This window comes from Antechinus flavipes, chromosome 4 (assembly GCF_016432865.1).
Source record: "Antechinus flavipes isolate AdamAnt ecotype Samford, QLD, Australia chromosome 4, AdamAnt_v2, whole genome shotgun sequence".
Taxonomy (NCBI): Eukaryota; Metazoa; Chordata; class Mammalia; order Dasyuromorphia; family Dasyuridae; genus Antechinus; species Antechinus flavipes.
In genome coordinates this window covers 258,689,858-258,712,610 of record NC_067401.1, presented here as the reverse complement: position 1 = coordinate 258,712,610, position 22,753 = coordinate 258,689,858, and the positions used below count along the sequence as shown (strand labels likewise).

The following is a 22,753-nucleotide window of genomic DNA, read 5'->3' as shown; positions in this document are numbered from 1 at the left end:
AGATAATAACTTCAGTTTAAAAGACATAAAATCACAAAATGTTAGATTTAGCGACCTCAGAGATCATGCAGTCCAATCCCCTCATGTTCCTCCTCAGGAAATAGGAACTCAAGAGTGGTTAGATAACTTTTCAAAGATCAGATTGTTGGAATCCTTACTAACTGCTAACTAATTAGAGTTGATCTAATCTTACAAGAAGATGTTTTGGGCAGAACCTGAAACAAGGTACTAAGTAGAACTACCCATAATCCCTCTCTCTGGAAGGAGCATAAATAGGCCAATGGGCCAGTCGGAGAGTTCTTCAGAGTGAAGACACTACAAGTCAAGATCTCACTGGAATGATATGAAGAGTTGGAGCTGGCTGGAGGCTGAAGAAAGCAGAGGCAGAGGCTGAAGGACCAGACCTTTGGATTTGGAGACATTCGGAGAGAGCTCTTGGAACCAAGCAGAGAGATAGGCCTCTAAGCTAACCGGGCTATACTGGAGATAATAAAAGATCTGAACTTTTATCACCTGGCTGTGTTTTGAGAAGAAAAAGATCACAACATCAGATAGTGAATTAGCAATAGCTACAACTAAGAACCGTTTTCCTAACAATCCAATGAAATAAGTATAGGAATTATCTTTGTGTCATTGTGGAAACAGCTCATAAAATTATCTGACTTGCCCATGGTTACATAACTGGTAAATAGCAAAACCAGAACCTAAAAAGAGGTCATATAATTCACATTTTACAAAAAGATATTTTCAGTATTTTATCAGGAAAAAGAATATAATATGATCCTTTTAAACAGCAAGAAAATGTTCTATTTTAAATATAGAGAGTTTTTTGTCTTAATTTTACTTAAATACATGTTTAAGTTATTTTTAAACACTATCCAGCAATAAATAAGCATAAGAATTCAGAACAATAACTTGACAAAATCTGTTCAAAAGTTATCATTGTATGATCTTTATTTATATTAAACATTTTTACTTTAAAAACAAAACAACAGATTAGTGTACTTAAAATTTCTTCAATGTACTCTTACCTGGAGTCCTTTGATAAAATTCTGAACTGAAAAATCATGGTATAGAAATATATTGGTCAGAACTTGCAATGCTTTCTCATTAAGTTTAAAGGGGAATTGGGTTGTAAGAAGTAACTGAAAGAAAAATGGAAAAGTACATTAGTTATTAATTTAAAGAGAAAATCTATTAAAAAATATACTACAATAAAGTGACATTCTGAGGGGTGAACACTGCAGGTTAACTAATTCTCTATTGGGTCAAATATATATCAATTTTTTCTTAGTTCATTCCATTAGTAGAAGACAAAAGCTCCCTTTCCAAAGTATAGTCTTGGAAGCAATGAAAGAAGTTTACTAATTCTGTAGGAAATAGACAGTACTAAAATGCTGTTTCTTGCTTCTCCAAATGTTGTCTTTTAGTTAAATGATGGTTGATATTTTTAAAAAAAACTATAAGTGAAGATCAGTGGAAAGTTTGTTACTAAGATCCCTCTTAAGACTGACAATACTATGAGAGAAATTACTATGAGAATTAGATGCCTGCCTTTTCTGCTTCTAAGAAAAAAAAAACATGATATAAAGAACAATGGAATGAGTTTTCCCAAAATGAGCAGATAGAAAACATTAACAAGGAAATTACACCTCATCTCTAGATGGCAGAAAACAGAACATAGTTTCTTCCTTCATCCCCCATGTTTATATAATTAATGTAAATTAATAAAGTTCTACTATAGATGGCCAGGGTACTGCTAAATCTTCTGACCATTAGAACAAATATAAGATATATTTGGATAATATTAACAGAAAAATACAAATAGTGTTCAATAAAAAAATATAAATGTATACACGTATACACACACACATATATACACATATATATAGTGAACATTATATAAACACACACACACACAAGAATAAATGAAAACTTGCCCTATGTGTCATGATTCAAAGGAAATTTAGTAACTGAAAAAAGCCATGCTCACCCAAAACCAAGTATATAAAGCCACTGCAAAACAATTTCATTTTTGAGGAATGGAAAAACTGTCAGTATGGTTTTTGTTAAATTTAGACATGCATACTGTCTTCCTTTTGGGAAAAAAAAATGTAAAGGTGGTCAGTAAGTGTATCAAATTATCATCAGTTCACTAAAGACAATCAATCATTCAGCATATATAGCATCTCTGCAGAAAGCCCTTTGTTTACAAGCCTAACTAATGATCCAAAGAATTTTTTTTTTTTTGGTGGGGGGAGAGGGGTCTAGGTAAAATTAGCTAAAAAGTTTCAATTCTGTTTTTTTTCCTATATTTTTTTTTCAAAATTTTGTGCTAATAAAAATTTTTATAGTTATTCATAGTACTTCATTTCAGGGTTGGCACTCAGAAAAGACTTCTCTAAAATTTTTAAAACATTTTATATGATATAAAAGGCAAAACACTTGTTTTATATAAATACAATCATATGTATATATATACACATATATATGCAGATACAATAAATTTTATCATAAGCTACACAGACTACTTTTATCATAGCTACATAGACAAGTATAAAGATGTGACTATATCTTAAATTTCTTTTCTTATCTGATGACAAAAATAATCTGGCACAAATTAATAAAGGATTATGCAAAACTGCACAAATGAATGTGCTCAAATGTTATTTTGAGATATGTATAGCATTCCTTCATCTACATATGCACTTTCATGGCACAACCCATGTTCTCTGCTACTCTATTTTGGTTTCTCTGGGAAAAAATTACCTTGTCCAGTAGTTTAGCCAGGTGTTCCTTGCAAGACAATGACTGGAGTAGCTCTATACATAGAGAAGACACTGCCTGAGGAAGCAATCGATGGATAATGATTGGAGATGTGGCAATTCCAAAAACAAGTACTATTGGAAGCTCATGAAGATACTGACTAGATTCCAAGAGAAAAAAGGAAACAAAAATAGTCTTTAAGTAGCTAAATATATTTCAGTACTTGATACTTCTGAATGAGACAAAGTATAATATTCTTACCTTATCTGATAATGGATAATAATAGAAGTTCTCATGTTTAAACAAGAAATCCTAGCTTCTTAAAACTAGATGGCATCTTAAGAGTAAATTAGGTTTATCTCCTCATTTTGCAGATGAAAAAACTGAGATCCAGGAAGATCAATAATAGATTCAAAAAATTTCATTAGCAAAGATCTCACATGTCACATAATCTAATTCCCACCCAAAGGCAGAATTCTATTATATCCCTGACAGATGGTTAACCAGTCACTGCCAGAGCACTTTCAGTGACAAAGAGCTACAAAGTAAATGATCTATACTCAGGTAACTCTAATTTTTAAAAGAAGTCACTAAGATATGGGGAAAACTGAAATCTTTTATGTATATATGTGTATGTGAATAAGTGAGTGTGTAGGTTATGTGTGACTATGCATGTGTGTGTATAGCAAATTTTAATGGAAATTTCTTTAAAATGTATTTATGCCAGAGTTCCCAACTACAAAAATCGTATCAAGTAGATATGGAAGATATTCAGTAAATAATTACACTACCTTATTGAATAATTCTGAAAGTAATACTTCAAGTGGAAAAATTGTGTTGAGAGAGAACAGTGAAGGGGAAGAAGGAAGAAGGAAGGAAATATTAAAGTGCATCTGAAAATTTTCAAAAAAGTTGAAGGAATAATTGCTGTGTACCAAAAGCAAAACTTTCTCATAATGAGTTAGAAAAAAAGAATCTGGGATAGTGACTCAATGAGAGATGAAGTAATTAATCTCTACGATAATAAGCAGCTCCAAATTGATTTCCTGTTGATGAAGTTAAAAATTTTTGGTGCACCCTTTGGAGATCTTACTCTTACTATACTTGCTCACGAGGCTTTAATTCCATTTATAATAATATCTCTGTGAATTAAAACTCATATTCTCAATCATAACAGAACCAGAAAAGACCTCATAGGTCATTTAGTCCAGTGGTTTCAAATTCAAACAAAATCAGGGACCACTAATCCATACATAAGGATAACTATAGGCTTCAAATTGACTTAGTTTGAAAATATAATGTTACCTATGTTTATTGTATTTTTATTCTTAAATATTTCCCAATTAAATTTTGAGCTGATAGGGCCACATTCAGGGGCTATGGATTTGATACTTCTGATCTAGTTCAACTCCTCATTTTATAGATGAAGAAACTGAGGTCCAAAGAGGTGGTATCTCTTGCTCAAAGTCACCTAAGTGGAAGATTGGAATTCAAACTAATGTTCTATAAGTCAAAGTTCATTGATAAAAAGAGCAATGCAGTAAAAAGACTGCAGCAAACTGCCTCCTCAAAGCAAGAAACAAAATGAAAGCTGAACATGATATGTAAACGCTTTCAAAAATTACACTGAGGATAAAATTATAGTCAAAAAGAAACAGAATCAAGGATCTCTTTAATTTTTTTTTTTAGAGTCTTAATAAACATTTAATAAATTTATACCCCAAAATGTTGTTAGGTTTTGAATAAAGTTTTTTTTCTGTAAAAACTTAATCACTTTATTTCTAATATTCAGAAGCACAGGAACTGGACCTGTGATTTCCCCTGCATAAAAATTTCTATATGAGAAAAATCCCTTTCTCAATGCAGGTAAGTACCTTCTGTGCCTAGGAAAGTCTCCAAGAGTAGAGGGGTCAAACACAGACCAGTGGGCTACATTGCAGCCAGGTCTACATTGTGTCTGAATGCAGTCTAAATGAGATTAAAATGTAATTGGAAAATATTTAACAAAATAAATAAAAATATGATAAGAAAGAGAGCATGTTAATATGTGGCTTTCAATATGTGGCCCATAAGGATCCTTAAGTATAGTTTAGTGACCCTTGTTTCTATTTGAGTTTGATACTTGTTATTTTATATTTGAATTTGAAACTCTGGTATTAAACTATTTCTTGCATTTTATATGTACATATATTCAATACAATTTAACCTTTTATTGATAACTTTAATAATAGTAATAATAGCTAGCATTTATATAATGCTTTAAGTTTACAAAATGTTTTACATATGTAGGCAAGCCTATGAATATCAGTCATAATACTAAACTATAATAATCTTAGTCTAAAAAGGTTTAGAGGTTATTAGGTTTACAAGAGCTTTTATTTTAGATAAAATGTCTCTGCTTTCTCTTCTGTGTTCTCCTCCACTATTAATTCTAACTTCTCATTGCATTAATTTTTGGTAGTTCTAGCCTTAGTTAAATAAAAGAGTTGCCATGAATATCAAGTATTTGATAAAATGTGATCAAAACTTTTTGTAAAGAGAGTCAAAGATTATGGGATTTTTGAATCACAATCACTGAGATGAGCTACTTGGCATGCAACAGTAAGGTATTCAGTGGTTCCTGAATTGCCTGTTCTCTTCCTTACTTCATGATTTGTACATACATATATGTAATGCATTTTAACATTTAAATATCTTTCCTTTAAATTTCCTCAAAGTATGTTACCCTGTGAGGATGGAGGGACAGGAAGAAAATTAGTTTGTTTTCCTTTGATTGATCTGTCCACATTCAAAAAGGCATCATTCTTAATAAATAGAATGTACAAATGACCAGAAAATGGCTAGACATCAGAAAACAGGCTTTAGCAAATTTTAATGACACAAATGGACATCATCCAAAGGAATGAGCAATTTAGCTTTTTATCCAGTAAAGTAAGAACCTGCCTTCATAAGACAAATGTAGTTTTGGGAGCGGGGAGGGAAGCAGTCTGCTTAGTGAGTTAAGAACTGGTTAATTTTCTCCTTTTGATTTACATTACTATGCAAGGATGTAAATGCCAAATCTGACAGCAATTTTCATTTGTTCAGCATTTGAAACTTGGATTCTCTCCAGTTTCTATCAAACTGAAGAAATATTTAATCACCATTCCTCTCCAAAAATGGTTACTTCTTTATTAAAAGAAAATGTTGCTGTAATTGATTTAGAAGCTAGAAGAAAAGAAGAAATGTGAGATTTTTAGTGCCAACATAAGAGGAGAAGATTCCATTACCTGCTGATAATTATGAAGTCTTGAAGTACTTTAGTTGAGAAACTTTCTATGTCTTTCAAGATGATCACAATAGGAGGTGATTCCTTCCAGTGACTAAAAGAAGTTATTTTTTTGTTTACACTTTCAGAGCCTGTCTTCTGTAATGACATTGGGAAAATTAAAAGCAAATGTTGAAAATATGCTTTATACAAAATTATGATGTCAACTGTTGATAAATCTCTCAATATGGTTTATAACAGTGGTATCAAATAACAGTGGTATCAAATTCAAATAGAAATGGATTCCAGGAGACTACAGATTGACTTAGAAAACCACAAGTTAACATATGTATTCTTATTTATTTCACTAAACATTTCCCAATTGTATTTTAATTTGCTTCAGGACACAATGGGGAGGTGCCTGAGTTTGATACCTCTGTTTTACAATATTGTTATTTCTTTTTATTTATCTACATAATATGTAAATAAATATATTTTAAAATAGTAAGCAGCAAGATCTTTCTTGTTTCTGGTTGCATAGAGGATAGAGTGCTAGTCATGAAGTCAGGAAGCTGAATTCAAATCTGAGCTATTTCTTTATTTAGATTACTAACTGTATTGAAGCAGGTTGTGGTCCCTTTAAGAAACTAGTCCTTTCAGATTGATTTATTTCTTTCTGATTCCAACCCCTCCTAGCTGATGCATTATCAATTCAGGAAGCTAGGACCTTTGATTCACAAATCCTGGTCAAAAGCATCCTTTTGAATTCCAATAGGAGATCTGGGCTTGTCCCAGCCCACACAGAATCTGAGCCAACTTGGGACTCCATCCACAAGCCCCTTTAGCTAAATTTCTCATTATAAAAGAGCCAAGCTGGAGTCTTCTTTTTGCAGAGGTTTGAAACATGCCAGCATGCCAGCCTTATTCCTGGCATGCCAAGGGTCTCTGCCCACTGGAATATTTCCAGTGCCCTCTTCTCTTTACCTAACACCTTTTATTAACTAGACTTTAACCTTACTTCCTATACCCATAATAAACCTTTATCAATCTAATTTTTCAGGTCTGTAAATTCCTTTACAGGGGACTCTTGCGTGACCACTAGACCTCATTTAACTCTCTACCCTTGCACCGAATCCAAAGGGGTTTTAGGAGAGCTCTATTTGACTCCCTGTACCCCGAACCTGCCACTAGACCTCATTTTCATTTGGGTACTCTAAATCTATACCTCATCAGTATGACCCTGAGTAAGTCACTATCTGTCTCAGTTTTCTCAACTTTAAAATAGAGACTATACAGCAGTTACTAAAACCATCTGGTATTGGCTAAGAAATAGACTAGTTGATCAATGGAATAGGTTAGGTTCAAAGGATAAAACAGCCAATAACTTTAATAATATAGTGTTTGACAAACCCAAAGACCCCAGTTTTGGGGAAAAGCATGCACTATTTGACAAAAATTGCTGGGAAAATTGGAAATTAGTATGGCAGAAACTAGGCATTGACCCACACTTAACACCGTACACCAAGATAAGGTCAAAATGGGTTCATGACCTAGGCATAAAGAATGAGATTATAAATAAATTGGAAGAGCATAGGATAGTTTACCTCTCAGACCTGTGGGAAGAGGGAGGAATTTATGACCAAAGAAGAACTAGAGGTCACTATTGACCACAAAATAGAAAATTTTGATTATATCAAATTGAAAAGTTTTTGTACAAACAAAACAAATGCAGACAAGATTAGAAGGGAAACAATAAACTGGGAAAACATTTTTACAATCAAAGGTTCTGATAAAGGCCTCATTTCTAAAATATATAGAGAATTGACTCTAATTTATAAGAAATCAAACCATTCTCCAATTGATAAATGGTCAAAGGATATGAACAGACCATTCTCAGATGAAGAAATTGAAACTATTTATAGACATATGAAAATATGCTCCAACTCATTATTAATCAGAGAAATGCAAATTAAGACAACTCTTATCATTTTTGAAGAGAGCCATATTTGTTATCTTACTTTGCCGTGATTGTTTCAACTCCCTAATTCTACAAAACAAAAATTTCAAACCTTTCCTGTTTCTTTTCACATCCCTAGACTTCACATGACCCACTCTCACATATTTTCAGAAAATGATAGCATTCTAGCTTGTCGAGATTTTAAACTTCTTCAATTCCTCTTTTATATCTCTTAAACATTTCAACTTTCCTTCCCATTGGTCAAGAATAGGGAACAACAACATTCTTCAAAAAAGCTAATCCTCTATATGTATTCTTTTCTAAAAATATTAAATTTTATTGTCAGGTCCTCATCCTTTCTTCTTTTTTTTTTTTTAATTTAAATTTTATTTTATTTAATAATAACTTTGTATTGACAGAATCCATGCCAGGGTAATTTTTTACAACATTATCCCTTGCACTCGCTTATGTTTCTATTTTTCCCCTCCCTCCCTCCACCTCCCCCCCCCCCAAGATGGCAAGCAGTCCTATATATGTTAAATATGTTGCAGTATATCCTAGATACAATACATATTTGCAGAACCGAACAGTTCTCCTGTTGCACAGGGAGAACTAGATTCAGAAGGTAAAAATAACTCGGGAAGAAAATCAAAAATGCAAATAGTTCACATTTGTTTCCCAGTGTTCCTTCTTTGGGTGTAGCTGTTTCTGTCCATCATTTATCCATTGAAACTCAGTTAGGTCTCTTTGTCATAGAAATCCACTTCCATCAGAATACATCCTCATACAATATCGTTGTCGAAGTGTATAATGATCTCCTGGTTCTGCTCATCTCACTCAGCATCAGTCCATGTAGGTCTCTCCAAGCCTCTCTGTATTCATCCTGCTGGTCATTTCTTACAGAACAATAATATTCCATAACATTCATATACCACAATTTACCCAGCTATTCTCCAATTGATGGGCATCCATTCATTTTCCAGTTTCTAGCCACTACAAACAGGGCTGCTACAAACATTTTGGCACATACAGGTCCCTTTCCCTTTTTTAGTATCTCTTTGGGGTATAAGCCCAATAGAAACACTGCTGGATCAAAGGATATGCACATTTTGATAACTTTTTGGGCATAATTCCAGATTGCTCTCCAGAATGGTTGGATTCGTTCACAACTCCACCAACAATGCATCAGTGTCCCCGTTTTCCTGCATCCCCTCCAACATTCAGCATTATTTTTTCCTGTCATCTTAGCCAATCTGACAGGTGTGTAGTGATATCTCAGAGTTGTCTTAATTTGCATTTCTCTGATCAATAGTGATTTGGAACACTCTTTCATGTGAGTGGTAATAGTTTCAATTTCATCATCTGAAAATTGTCTGTTCATATCCTTTGACTATTTATCAATTGGAGAATGGCTTGATTTTTTATAAATTTGAGTCAGTTCTCTATATATTTTGGAAATGAGGCCTTTATCAGAACCTTTAATTTGTAAAGATGTTTTCCCAGTTTGTTGCTTCCCTACTAATCTTGTTTGCATTCGTTCTGTTTGTACAAAGGCTTTTTAATTTGATATAATCAAAATTTTCTATTTTGTGATCAGTAATGGTCTCTAGTTCATCTTTGGTCACAAATTTCTTTCTCCTCCACAAGTCTGAGAGATAAACTATTCTATGTTCCTCTAATTTATTTATAATCTCGTTCTTTATGGTCCTCATCCTTTCTTTTCCACTTATCTCACAGCCACTTTAAACAAGAAAAACCAAACCCTAGCTACATACATAAATTCTTGCACTGGTCATGTCAAAATAATAATAATAATAATAATAATTCTCAATATATATTCCTGAGTCCATCACTGCTTTATGTGATGGCAAATAACATAGTTCATCATGAACACTTTGGAACTGTGGTACACCATTGTGTTGCTCAATATCCCTAAACTTTTCAAAGTTGTTTGTCTAACAAAGTTATTATTGTCCATATTTTTCTTCTAATTCTATTCACTTCATTTTGTATCAGTTCATACAAAACTCTCCAGGATTCTCTGAAATTAACATTTCTGATAACACGACAGTATTCTATCACATTTCATACACTCACTATATAATTTATTTAATCATTCTTTGCTAACATAAAAAGAGCTGCTTAAACATTTCAATATCTATGTTTTTCTCTTTCTCGTTCTCTTAATCTCTTTGTGGTATGGATCTGACATTGGTATTGATGGGTTACAGGACATATACAGTTTAAATACAGACCCAATAGTGGTATTGCTGGGTCAAAGATATGCTTAATAGCTTAATATTATAGATATAGTTTAATAGCTTCTTAGGCATAAATCCATATTGCTTTCTTGAATAGCTAGACTATCAATAATTAATTAGTGTACCTATTTCCTACAACCCCATCAGTATCTATCATTTTCCTTTTTGTCATCTTAGCCAATTTGATGGATGTGAATTAGTTCCTCAAAGTGGTTTTGATTTGTATTTGTCTAATTATTAATAATTTAGAGCAATTTTTTTTCATATGACTTCTGATATCTTGGATTTCTTCCTCTGAAAATGAACTATTCATAATTTTCCACCATTTATCAATTCAGAAACGGGCCTTATTCTTATAAATGTAATTCCCTAAATTTGCTGTAAAGATTTTTCCCATTTAGCAGCATTGGTTTCGTCCATGCAAAAACTTTTTAATTTTATGTAATCAAAATTATATATGCACCCCTTTGTGACTGCTTTTACTATTATCAAGTTTTTGTTGAATATTGAGTTCTTGCGCCCCAGTTAAGACCCTTAGATTTATTAAGGATATTGTGTTTATTGACTTCTATTTATTGTTTGCCAAATATGTTTCAATGATCAATCTATTTCTTATATAGTATCAAACTGATAATTACTGCTTTACTAGTGTAGTTGGACTCCTTCCATCCCATTTCTGTTTCATTAATTCTCTTGATGTTCTCGACCTTTTGATCCTTTAGGTGAAATTTTTTTTTTTATCATTTTAAAAAATTCTATAATGCAATCCTTTGGTAATTTGGTTTTTTAATCTTTTCTTGGACCCAAGAATAGTCATTACAATTAAACAGCACATGGCTTTCTTTACACTGTAACTCTGGGGAATATTTTCTTCCTAATATTTTCTTTAAATGCTTAAAATATAAGCAAAAAAGAATATTGTCAGAACAACATGACTTTTACTAGTAATTGATCCATATAAAAATAAAAGAACACTTACTACATCTTCTAAAATTTTAAAACTCCCTAATCATAAGCCAATTACTTCACAGAAAATTACTTATTTATACACACCTGTGTGACACTCCTGTACCATGTAGAAAGAAAAGCCATTGAATAATGCATCTTTCTCTGGGATGACTGAACACACTCCTCCTCTGTGGACTCCATGTCTATACAGCATCCCATCAGCTGTGATGCCAGTTTTTGCAAAATATGCTTTACATCTATGGAATAAAAAAAGTAAAGGAATCCAATTCACTTTATACAGTTTAAAAGGTTAAAAAAAAACTATTTGCTACACTGTTACTTTATTTCTATATATTGTATTTTCCCTCATTCTCAATCTACAATCTACATTAACAAATTATTAGCTGAAGCTACTTTTGGGAAAGAATCACATATATTTCTACTTGATATAACAAGGCTTAGTAAATTGTTAAGACTCAAAATTAGAATAGCAAGGGGTTTAATTTTAAAATCTAGAAATGTAATTCTTCCCACAGTATCAATGATTATTACCTCTTTTATATCTCAATACTTCTATAGTCTATGATTTTGTTATTGTAGATCTCCCTCTGCAAAAAACCATAATGAAATCCTCTACAATTTAATAGAAGATCACAAAGAATTAACTGGGGCTTAAAAAAATTTATCATCTAGTCAATTTAGTGATAAAACTTGGTGAAAAATTAGGTTAGGTCTTGGAAAACAGATGCCCATGAGACAGAACTTAAAGCCTTTCTGTCTTTATAGGATCAGCTGGAGTTTGGGGCTGTTAGTGACCTTTGAAAACACATAGTTATCTTCATTCTACAACAAAGAAATGGGAAAGAAGTTGAAAGATATTAATAGGAGATAAAGCCAAGATGGCAGAGTAGTAGGAAACAGGATAGCAAGCTCTCCCCAAAACTCTTCCAAATAGATCTAGAAAATGTAATAAATATATCTTCATGGGAAAAATTTTTTAAAAATCAGTGATTAAGTTTTCCAGTATAGGTCAGCATAGGGAAACAGACAGAGAAGTCTATGGACACAGGGTAATAGAGTCTGGCCAGGAATGTCCTGTGAAGACTCTTTCAGTGAAATTTGAGAGAAGGTCCAGAACCAAACCAAAACAAGAATAACTATTCTATCTTCAAAGAAAGTCTTATTTTAGAATCTCACACGGATATAGAAGTGATGCTGGATTCTCAAAGGCTACACTGACAAGGCAGGTTTAAGTTTTATCAGACTGGAAAAGTTTTAAAAATGGCTCTGTTATGAATTTCAAAATATCGAAAGATCATGGCAACTAGGTGGCACAGTGGATAGAGCACCAGCCCTGAAGTCAGGAGGACCTGAGTTCAAAACTGGCCTCAGACACTTAACAACCTGAGCAAGTCAACACTTAACACCCTGGGCAAGTCACTTAACTCCAAGTGCCTCCAATAAATAAATAAATGAATGAATGAATGAATGAATGAATGAAGAGGATCAACACCACATTGGCAGCAGTGTGATAAGCTTGGTGATCCTGTTAGTGCTTTCCAGCTCACCCATTAAGAGCGAAGAGATTGAGATCCATATTAGGTAGATGAGAGTGTCATAAAATAAAATATTTATTCATTAAGGGGAATGATTTAAACATTTGTTAATTTAAACGTAACATTTTGTTATGCCAAATTCTGGAAATTTTATCTACTTAAATATAATAAAGATACAAAAGAAAGGAAAAAAATAGATTTCTGAGTACTTAAGATCGTTCTCTCTCTAATTTGTCAGTTAATATTCATCCATGTTTACTGAACATGAAAAACCTTACCCCATTTACAGGATTTTGGAACACTGAAAACCTTAACATGGCCCAAATCAGTTTTATTTTCTTCTGGTTGACAAAAGGAGAGGAAGAAGAAAAGTGAGAAAGATAAAAGGGAAATATGTAAATGTGTCCTTTCCTCTTTACTATTATTGCCCTATACAATATTATTTTCAGATTTGAGAGAACTTTTAGAATATATGCCCTAACGATGCTGTATTTTTAAATCAGTTACCAGTTATTATAATATTTATACGTTACCTGGGCATTCTTTAGCTTGCAAAGAGACAACATATGGAGTAACTGTATCTTTAAGCATCTCAGTTAAACCTTTGAAAGTTAAATCATGATCTGTTACATTCACACCTGCAAGAGGAAAAAAAATCAGTATCAGATTATTTTTATCACTAATAATGACTCCACATGTCAAATGAACTACAAAAAAAATAAAAAGTATACTCCTACTAACAGATTTTTTAAAAAAGAAATCCACAAGATTTCATAATTGTGCTGGATTATCTATAGGTAAAGAGTCTTATTTGTCTGAACTGGAATCTCAACAAAATACTATCAAAGCAAAAAACACAAAGAAGGGACAAAAACTTGAGACAAAACTATTTTAGTACTTTCCCAATTGCACTATATTAAATGAATAAGTGTGAAGTAAGTTTGTTATTGAGCAACTTAAAGCACATTCATTTTCCTACCCAACTTTTACTAAACACAGGGCTCTGGAGGAGACATAAAAGGTTAGATATGTAGTCCTTGTTCTTCCTATACAAAAAGATTAATTGGGTGATAAGATATAGATACATAGACAACTAAAAAAAAATAATATATTGTGAAGTACTCTCTCCATTGAAGTACATCAAAACCCTCTTTAACTTAAATGAATGACACAATTCATTACACTTAGGCCAGCTTAGGAATAAACATATTGGAAATTTGTCGTGCTAACCTAGGACAATAGGCATAACACCATATAACCAAGCTGCACTCCAAGTCTTTACAATTTAATTTAAATTCATTAAACCTTTTGTAAATTGGAGACTCTACTTGGTACTGGTAATATAAAGAAACAAATATATGTATGTATATTTATATGTTCAATTATTCAATCATTTTTTCAGTTTCAGGGGTCTTTGTGACCCCATTTGAGTTACTTTAGAAAAGATACAGGAGTGGTTTACTATTTCCTTCTTCAGCTTATTTTACAGATAAGGAGACAAACAGTGATTTGCCCAAAGTCACAAAGCCAATAATAAGTGTCTGAGGCCAAATTTAAACTCAGGAAGATGTCTTCCTGACTTCAGTAAAGAACGGTTTCATGTAAAAGAAGACTCTTTTAAGTTGAACTTTTTAAGAAACTAGGGATTTTAAGAAGATGAAGTGAGGAAAGAGGGTATTTCAGATATTTCAGACCCATCTAAGCAAAAATAAAAGCGCAAAGTATTATCACAAATAGAATGCTAGACTTGGAATTAGGAAGACTTGAATTCAAAACTTGCCTGAGATATTTACTAGATATGTGACCCTGGACAAGTCATTTAACTGGATTGGGACTCAGTTTTCATCTGGAAAATGAGAGGGTTGTACTCAGAGACCTCTGAGGTCCCTTTAAGCTGTACATCTATGGACCTATGAGACAGAATATTTTATTAAAGGAATAACTAGCAGGTCATTTCAAAAATAAAGTGAAATAAAACTAGGAAGTAGGTGGCAGTCATTATGAAGGGCTTTGAATGAAAGGCTATGGATTTTGTATTTTATTTTTGCAATAAGGAGCTGCTAAAGAGTTCTGAGTAGGGAAATTAAATGACCCCAATGGGTGTATCAATTTGGCAATTATAGACTATAGAGGAGAAGACTGGCATCAAGAGAACAATGAGACTATTAAAATAGTCTAAACAAGAAGTAATAATGGTCTGAATTAAGGTTGAAGCTACAGAAATAAAAAAAAAAAGATGGGGATAAGCTTGAGAGATATAATGGTAGTAGAAATCAAAAAGAGCTGACTATAGACAGATATGGGAAGTAAAAACTCTCCAGAAAGTAAACCCAGAAGGTATTAAGTCTGGTGGTACTCATGATAAAAAGAGAAAAGTTGGAAAGGAGATGGGTTTAGAAGGAATGTAATAACAGTTTTTCACATTTTTAGTATAACATACCTATAGAAAATTCCTGACGGAATAAGTTGCGCTTATAGCACTGGTATTTAGGAGATAAATTACAGGTTTGGGGGATATCAACATAGAAATAATAACTAAATCTTGGGAATGGAAAAATTCTCCAAGGGAATAAACATATATATTTGTATGCATACTTATATTCAAATATATGTGTATGTAAACATGTCTATATATAGATAATGTCTACATAAAATAAAGGAGATGTGTATATATATCCATATGTATTATACACAACATACATGTATGTGTATATAAACATAACTATTTATACAATATAATTATATAAACATGTATATAACATATAAAAGACCAATACTCTGGGGAACAACTACACAGCAGAGAGTTAATGAGAATAATGTTTCATTAAAGGAGAATGAGAAGGAACAGACAGCAGGAGAATTACATAACAGACTGCAAAATACCTGGGGGAAATAAGTGAATGGTAATACTGATAGGAAGAGAGGTTGTGAGGTACAATAAACTTAATTTTTGAAATCTTAGGTTTAAGATGTTGATGCTGGATGAATATCTAAGTGGGAATGTTCTCTAAGATAAAGAAATATGAATTTTGCTCCCAGAAGGGAAGTCAGGACTGAAAACACTTATTTCAGAATCTTTTGCTTGGAGTCAGCAGATTAATAGACAAGTTAAGGATGTAAACAGTTTAACTTTTAAATAATTTTGTTTTTCCTTCCTGTTTTTTTTTTTTTTTTTCCTTTCTCTTGAGTCTTGTATTGATTCCATTCAGCTCTGGTCTTTTCATCAGAAATGACTGAAAATCTCCTATTTCACTGAATGTTCATATTTTCCCCTGAAAGATAATAATAAATTTTGTGGGGTTGTTGATTCTTGCTCCAAGCTCCTTTGTCTTCTGGAATGTCATATTCCAGATCTTTTAATCTTTTAATCCTAATCTGATCTTTTAGTGGGGAAGCCGTTTCTTTCTGATTTCTGTCCCCAGTCTGGGTACTCTGAGATCTTAGGGAGGCCTAGTGGCCTCAGTCAGACTGAAGCCTGTTGAAGACCTTAGCTTAAAAAGGCCCAGTCCTCCCTTTTCATCCAGTGTCATCTCCAGTCACCTTGATCTGTATCTCGCCACTGGATACCAATGGCTCTGGAGGGGAAAATGAGGCAGGTGACCTTCCCTCACTTAAATCCAATTCACTTCCATGTGATAGAATCACCTCCCTGATGTCATGGTAATCTTTAAGAACAGAGGACAAACAATAACAACAATATGGAGTAGGGAAAAAAAAGACAAAAAAAGGCACATTTACAAAGGTAGAAAAAGAACCAAAAGAATATAGCATTTCAGATGCCAAAAGCAAGACTATATCTAGAGCGATACTTTAAGTAGAAGGAAGGGCTATGATAGAAAAATAACAATGACACTGAACTTGTTGATTATTACTGTAAGAAAGATTTCATTACCAATGAAATGGTAAAGGTGGAAGCCAGATTTTAAGGGTCTGGAGAGTATGTAATGAGAAGCTAACTTTTTAAAAAAGAAAATAAGTAGCCAACTTTTTCAAGAAGTTTAATAGTAAAGAGAAAGAGTTACTAACATGGCAACTAGTATGGAATAGGATCAAAGAAAGGACTCTTTAGGAACAGGGCAACAGGAACTGGGGGCAGATGAAAAGAAGTAGAAAGAGAAAAACTAAAGATACATTAAAGAGAATCTATCTACTGAAAAAATGGTCCTGAAAAAGTAAATGAGATCCAGGGAATAATAGAGGGAATTGATAAATCTGATGCAATTTGACTAGAAGGAATAAGAAAAGGGCTAGTAATGATAAGTGTTGATAAACAGAAGAAAGAAGCTAAGATAGCTAGAAGGTTTAAGTGAAGTATAAATGTGTGGAATAGGAGTGAAGTTGGAGGCTTGAGAAGAGAGGAAATATTTTGGAACAGTTATTTGGGGGAATGATATAGAGAATTAATGGTAGAGAAAGGTCAGGTAAAGTATTGCACCATAAGCTTGAGGTAGGCAAAGTCGACTGTATTTGGTAACTATTTTCCCAAACTCTGAATAGCCTGGAAATAGAAGGGAAGAATTAGATAATGGTCACCATTTTTTTAAATGATATTTTATATTTTTCCTCAATTATATGTTAAAACAACTTTTAACACTTTGAAGTTTTATCCTTAACTCTTTCCCTTTCCCTCCTCCCTGAGATGGTAAACAATTAAATATAAGTTATCCATGTACAATCATGTAAAACATTTCCATGTTAAGTCATTTTGTACAGGACTCAAACTTAAAACAAAAAAAAAGGAAGGCGAGAAAGAAACAAAGAAGGGAAGGAACAGAAGAAAAAAAGAAAGTTTTGATCTGCAGTATCAATTCTTTCTTTGCTAGATAGGTAGCATTTTTTCATCAGGAGTTCTTTGGGATTGACTTGAATCATTGTATTGCTGAGAATAACTAAGTGATTCATAGTTAATCATTGTACAATACTGCTATTATTGTAAACGATGTCCTGATTCTACTCACTTCACTTTACATCAGTTCACGTAGTTTTTCCAGGTTTTTCTGAAATCATCCTACTTGTTATATTTTATAGAACAATAATATTCTATTACAATCATATACCACAGCTTGTTCAGTCATTCCCCAATTGATGGACATCCTTTCAATTTCTAATTCTTAGTCACCACAAAGACAGCTGCTATAAATATATATATATATATATATTTTTTTTTTTTTAAAATATATTTTGTACAAATATGTCCTCCCATCTCTTTTTTAAAATCTCTTTGGGATACAGACTTAGCAGTGGTAGTGCTAAATCAAAGGGCATGGAGATTTTATAGCCCTTTGGGCATAATTCCAAATTTCTCTCCAGAATGGTTAGATCAGCTCACAACTCCACCAACAGTGCATTAGTGTCCCATATTTCCCCCACTCCCTCCAACATTTATCATTTTCCTTTTTTGTCATATTAGCCAATCATCTGATAGGTGTAAGGTGGCATTTCAGTTCTTTTAATTTGCATTTCTCTAACCAAAACTTTTTCATATGACTATACATGACTTGTATATCATTGTCTGAAAACTGCCTGTTCATATTCTTTGACAAATGATAGTAATTATGAAGGAACAAGAATTAGTAGATAAAAAATTTAGAAAGATCAAGAGGAGCCAAGAAATACCATAACAATATCTAGTCAAGCATTAAGAAAATACAAAGCTGAGAAGAATGAGATCAAGAACCATAACAAGGGGCCATAATAGGGATAAATAATAAATCAAATCCTTTTATATACAATTCATCCAAATCTTATTTCATGCAAACAAGATCAATATAATCCAATATTTATTGTTACTACTGTTAGTCATTTCAGTTATGTGTCTCTTCCTGATCCCATTTGGGATTTTCTTGGCAATAGTACTGGAATGGTTTGCAATTTTCCTTTTCCAGTTCATTTTATAGGTTAAGAAACTAAGGCAAACAGGATTAAGTGACTTGCTCAGGGTCACACTGCTAGTAAGTATCTGAGGCCAAATTTAAACTCAGGTCTTCTTGACTATAAGCCCAGTGTTCAATCCACTTCACTGTCTTTAGTCCAACTCTTATGCTAAAATCAAAGAACTGAGGCATAGAGAAATTAAGATAACAAATTCAAGAGAAGAGCTAAAAATAGAGACTAGGAATTCAAGATACTTATCATTCTATTCCACTAAGATTGTTTATTAATTTCCAAATTATCAAACTTTTGCTGCTGATATTCACAGAACATAGCCTAGGGAAATTATTGGTTGAAGAAACCATTATCAAGTAAATTTTCTTGGCTTTCCTGGAAATTAAGATGAACTTAAGTATAATAACTTAATCTCACCTAAATTCTTTTTATATATTACTTTGATATATTATCAAAGAGATAAATTGTATAGAGACAAGTTCCTTTTTATTGCACTTTTTTCAACAACTGAATTAGAATTACCTAGAACAAGAGCAGCAGTTGGAATTTCTCTGCATTTTATTTGATAGTTCCAGTTTGTTGACTTCTTTCGAAACTCCAAGTGAGATTTTTCCAGAAATTCTATTAGACTGTCAAACAGACTTTTATTCAATTCTTCTTGTAGTTCCTTAAAAAAATAAAAAAAAAAAAGAAGGAAAAAAACACCTCAATATTTTTCCAAGTATAAAGAACCTTTAGTAGTTTTGAAAGCTAATTATCACGGGTTCCTTTCCAAGTAAGAATTCTGATTTCTTAGATAAGGACTAAGGAGAAATAGAATTTATAAGGTTTATTCCTTCTTCCATCTCTATCCTTAAGGTCTATCTGTAATCTTTATTGTATTTATTTGTTTATAGATTAAGAGGAGAAAGTCAGTTTAAAAATGTTATTTCTTGGAGCACTACATAAATGTTCACTATTATTCTTATTCTTATTAGCACAGAAAACTAGTAAAACAATCCCTTCTCATTACTCCACCAAAAATGCAGATTTCAAAGATGAAATGGAGGGAAAAAAGTATTTTGGGGATTTCTTTCTGGCAGACTGTTCTCCTTTCTAAACAACTCCCATCAGATTATGAAACAAATGATACAATCTCTACTTCTATTCAACAATTCAAACCTGAAGAGTAAAAAACTTGATTTCAAACCAAAATAATTTTTAAAACTGCCATAAACAATAAAAAATTAAAAAACAAGGATACTCATTAAAAAATAATTATCATTCTTGTCTTAACCTTAGTAGAGTTAAAAAACAACAACAATAACTATGATCCTAGGGCAAAATCCCCCCCCAAAAAAGTAAACTAAAAAAAAATTTAAATTAGGTCATTTTTATCATATTTTTTAAAATAATAATTTGACCTCTATCATAGTTTTCCATTTTCTACTTCCAATTATGAAAAGTTAAATGATTTTTTCCAAAAACTCAGAATTGATTCACTGAATTTATTTCTGTAGTTATAAAATATCTTTAACCCACAAGGATTAATAGACTATCCAAATACTTATTATTTGTCAGAACCTGGTTCAACAAAACAGAGAAAAACAGCTCCAATCATTTCTTTATTCACTCTTGAATTGATTTGCTTTGGTTCGCCAATCCACAAATATGAACCAAAAGGGAAAAGAAAAAGTGAGTAACTAGATAGTGTAATTTGATGAGTTTTCTGACTGGATTATCTTTTTCCTTCCAGGAAAATGAAAAGAAATTTCTCTATGTGAACCTGGCCATGTAAATAGGTAGTTCTACATCACCAAAACAAAAAATGGGAACTGTTGGAAGGCAGACAGAAAACTGTTAATTTCAATCTAAGACAGTTAATAATCCAGGGTCTTATTCATTTTGAAGGTTCCTACTAGGCATCTCAGAAAATGTGATATATTTCAAACCTAAGTTTTTACAGGATAATTTTGACTATTTTAAATTAAAATTTTCTAGTATAAATATAACACGCATCAAAAAAAAAAAAAAAAAAAAAAAAGGAATGCAAAAAAAATGGAAAAAACTTTTATAGCCAATCTCTCAGATAGAATGTAATTGGGTTGTAATATTGCTATACTGTAGGAAATGATGTGCTAGTTGATTTAGAAAAACATGGAAAGACTTGGACATATGAAAGATAATATTCACATGTATATGTATATCTGTATGTTTTATATGTATCTATGAGTGTGTGTGTATATGTCTCTATCTATAGATCTACAACTATATGCTTACCTATAAATCTATCTCCATATTTAATTATAGACTTCTTTGTGAGGGAGAGAAGGTAATAAAGTAATTAGTGCACAGCAGAAAACAAAAGAAAACCTATAAGGAAGCAATGAAAAGCTGGACAGCTTTAAAAACAAGGTGTAATATTTATTATATAGGTTTTTTTTGAAATGCAAATTTATCACTATATATTGAATCTTCTCATATTCAGATGTGTACATAGCAATTTTTTTTCTAATTCTTACTTAAATTCAAAATAAATTTTAAAACAAAAAAAAATTAGAGCTCAAAGATACAATTTAATGAAATTTTATAACATTTCACAATTGTTTTGGTTTCAAATGGTGCTGTTATTAATTTTTTTAAAATTTCATTAGGATCATAGATCTAGAGCTAAATTGTGTCCTAAGAGCTTATATAATCCAACTCCTCATTTATTTTACAGATGAGAAAACTCAGACTCAGTGGTATGAAGTCCTTTGCTTAAGGTTGATAGACAATAAATAACAAGGCCAGAATTTAACTCAAGTCTTATGATGACAAATTAAGTGCTTTTTCTACTGTACCATTGGGTTTAATTATCAATTCAACAAACATTTATTAAGCACCTAACACAGCTTTACTTTCAAACAATAATGCCCATTATTGTATTTTTATTAACAAGTAATAATAACTATAATGATAACAGTAATACCAATAACAAGAAGCAGAAACTATATCACATGGCTTGTTAACGGCATAAAAATGGTTTTATATATTAATGGAATGTTATAACTGAAAGTGATTAAGAAACTAAGGGCCACAAGGTTAAAGTGACATTTCTGAGATCATACAGCTCTTTATTAGCAGGTTTAGAACTATTTCTTTTTCTTTTTCTTTTGGTGAAGCAATTGGGATTAAGTGATGTGCTGAAGGTCACATAGCTAGTAAGTGTCTGAAGCTGAATTTGAACTCAGGCTCAGTGCTCTAACCACTGCATCATCTAGCTGTTCATCCAGAACTATTTGGTGGTGCTATTTCATAGTTAATTGTGTCTCTACTATTTAATCCTGTAAACATATATACTATATTGCTTAATAGCACTTAATCTGAACAATGTTCAGACTTTATAAGAAGTAATACCGTGTTTCCCCGATAATAAGACACTGTCTTATTATTTTTTTGGACAGAAAAACACCAGAGGGCTTATTTTCAGGGGAGGGCTTATTTTAATGAACATTGACAGAAATTTTAATAAACAGGTAAATGTGAACAAAAAAAAGTACCTTTATTCAATAATGATCATGTCATCTTCTTCAACAACATCATCATAAGTGTCCATACCCTGAATTCCGTCCTGGATGTCTTGCGCTTCTATTTCCTTCAGAAGAAGTGGACCCAATCTGTCATGTCCAGCAATATAGCTCTCTTTAAATGAACATGTTTTGTCCAGGTAACCTGCTCGTAGTGCCTTGGCGACACAGCTGTCAGTAATTTTATCCCATGACTTCTTCACCCAAGTCACGACTTCTTGCAGACAGGGCTTCACAAAGTTTCCACGCTGATTTCTTTCCATTCTATTTTCAATGTAGTCATTGACTTCCATGCGCAAATGGTCCTTGAATGGCTTGTTTATTGCAATATCAAGGGTCTGGAGATAGGCAGTCATTCCTGCAGGAATCATTACTTGATCTATTCTTCTCTCTGCAAGGAAGCTCTTCATTTCTTTAGCGCAGTGAGTGCTGGCTGAGTTCTTCTTTTATCCTCCATCATGCCCCATCACTCCCACTTATATACCGGATTTTTATGTTGTCCTGCCTCAGCTCTCCTCCTCGGCACTGCTCTCAATGGCGCCAGCAAGCAAATCACTGGGGAAGAACAGGATGATGCGCTCACT

General features: G+C 32.5%; 1 protein-coding gene across 1 annotated transcript in view; it reads right to left on the bottom strand.

Annotated features, from left to right (window-relative positions):
- Nucleotides 1–22,753, bottom strand: part of ORC3 (origin recognition complex subunit 3) — a 98,943-nt gene that overhangs the window by 62,841 nt on the left and 13,349 nt on the right. Inside the window, exons 4-9 of the mRNA XM_051997371.1 lie at nucleotides 19,144–19,288; nucleotides 13,269–13,373; nucleotides 11,285–11,436; nucleotides 6,036–6,172; nucleotides 2,770–2,926; nucleotides 1,032–1,145 (exon numbers count right to left, since the gene is read on the bottom strand). Of these exons, the coding sequence (XP_051853331.1) occupies nucleotides 1,032–1,145; nucleotides 2,770–2,926; nucleotides 6,036–6,172; nucleotides 11,285–11,436; nucleotides 13,269–13,373; nucleotides 19,144–19,288 (810 nt within the window). The remainder of the gene's footprint in view (nucleotides 1–1,031; nucleotides 1,146–2,769; nucleotides 2,927–6,035; nucleotides 6,173–11,284; nucleotides 11,437–13,268; nucleotides 13,374–19,143; nucleotides 19,289–22,753) is intronic.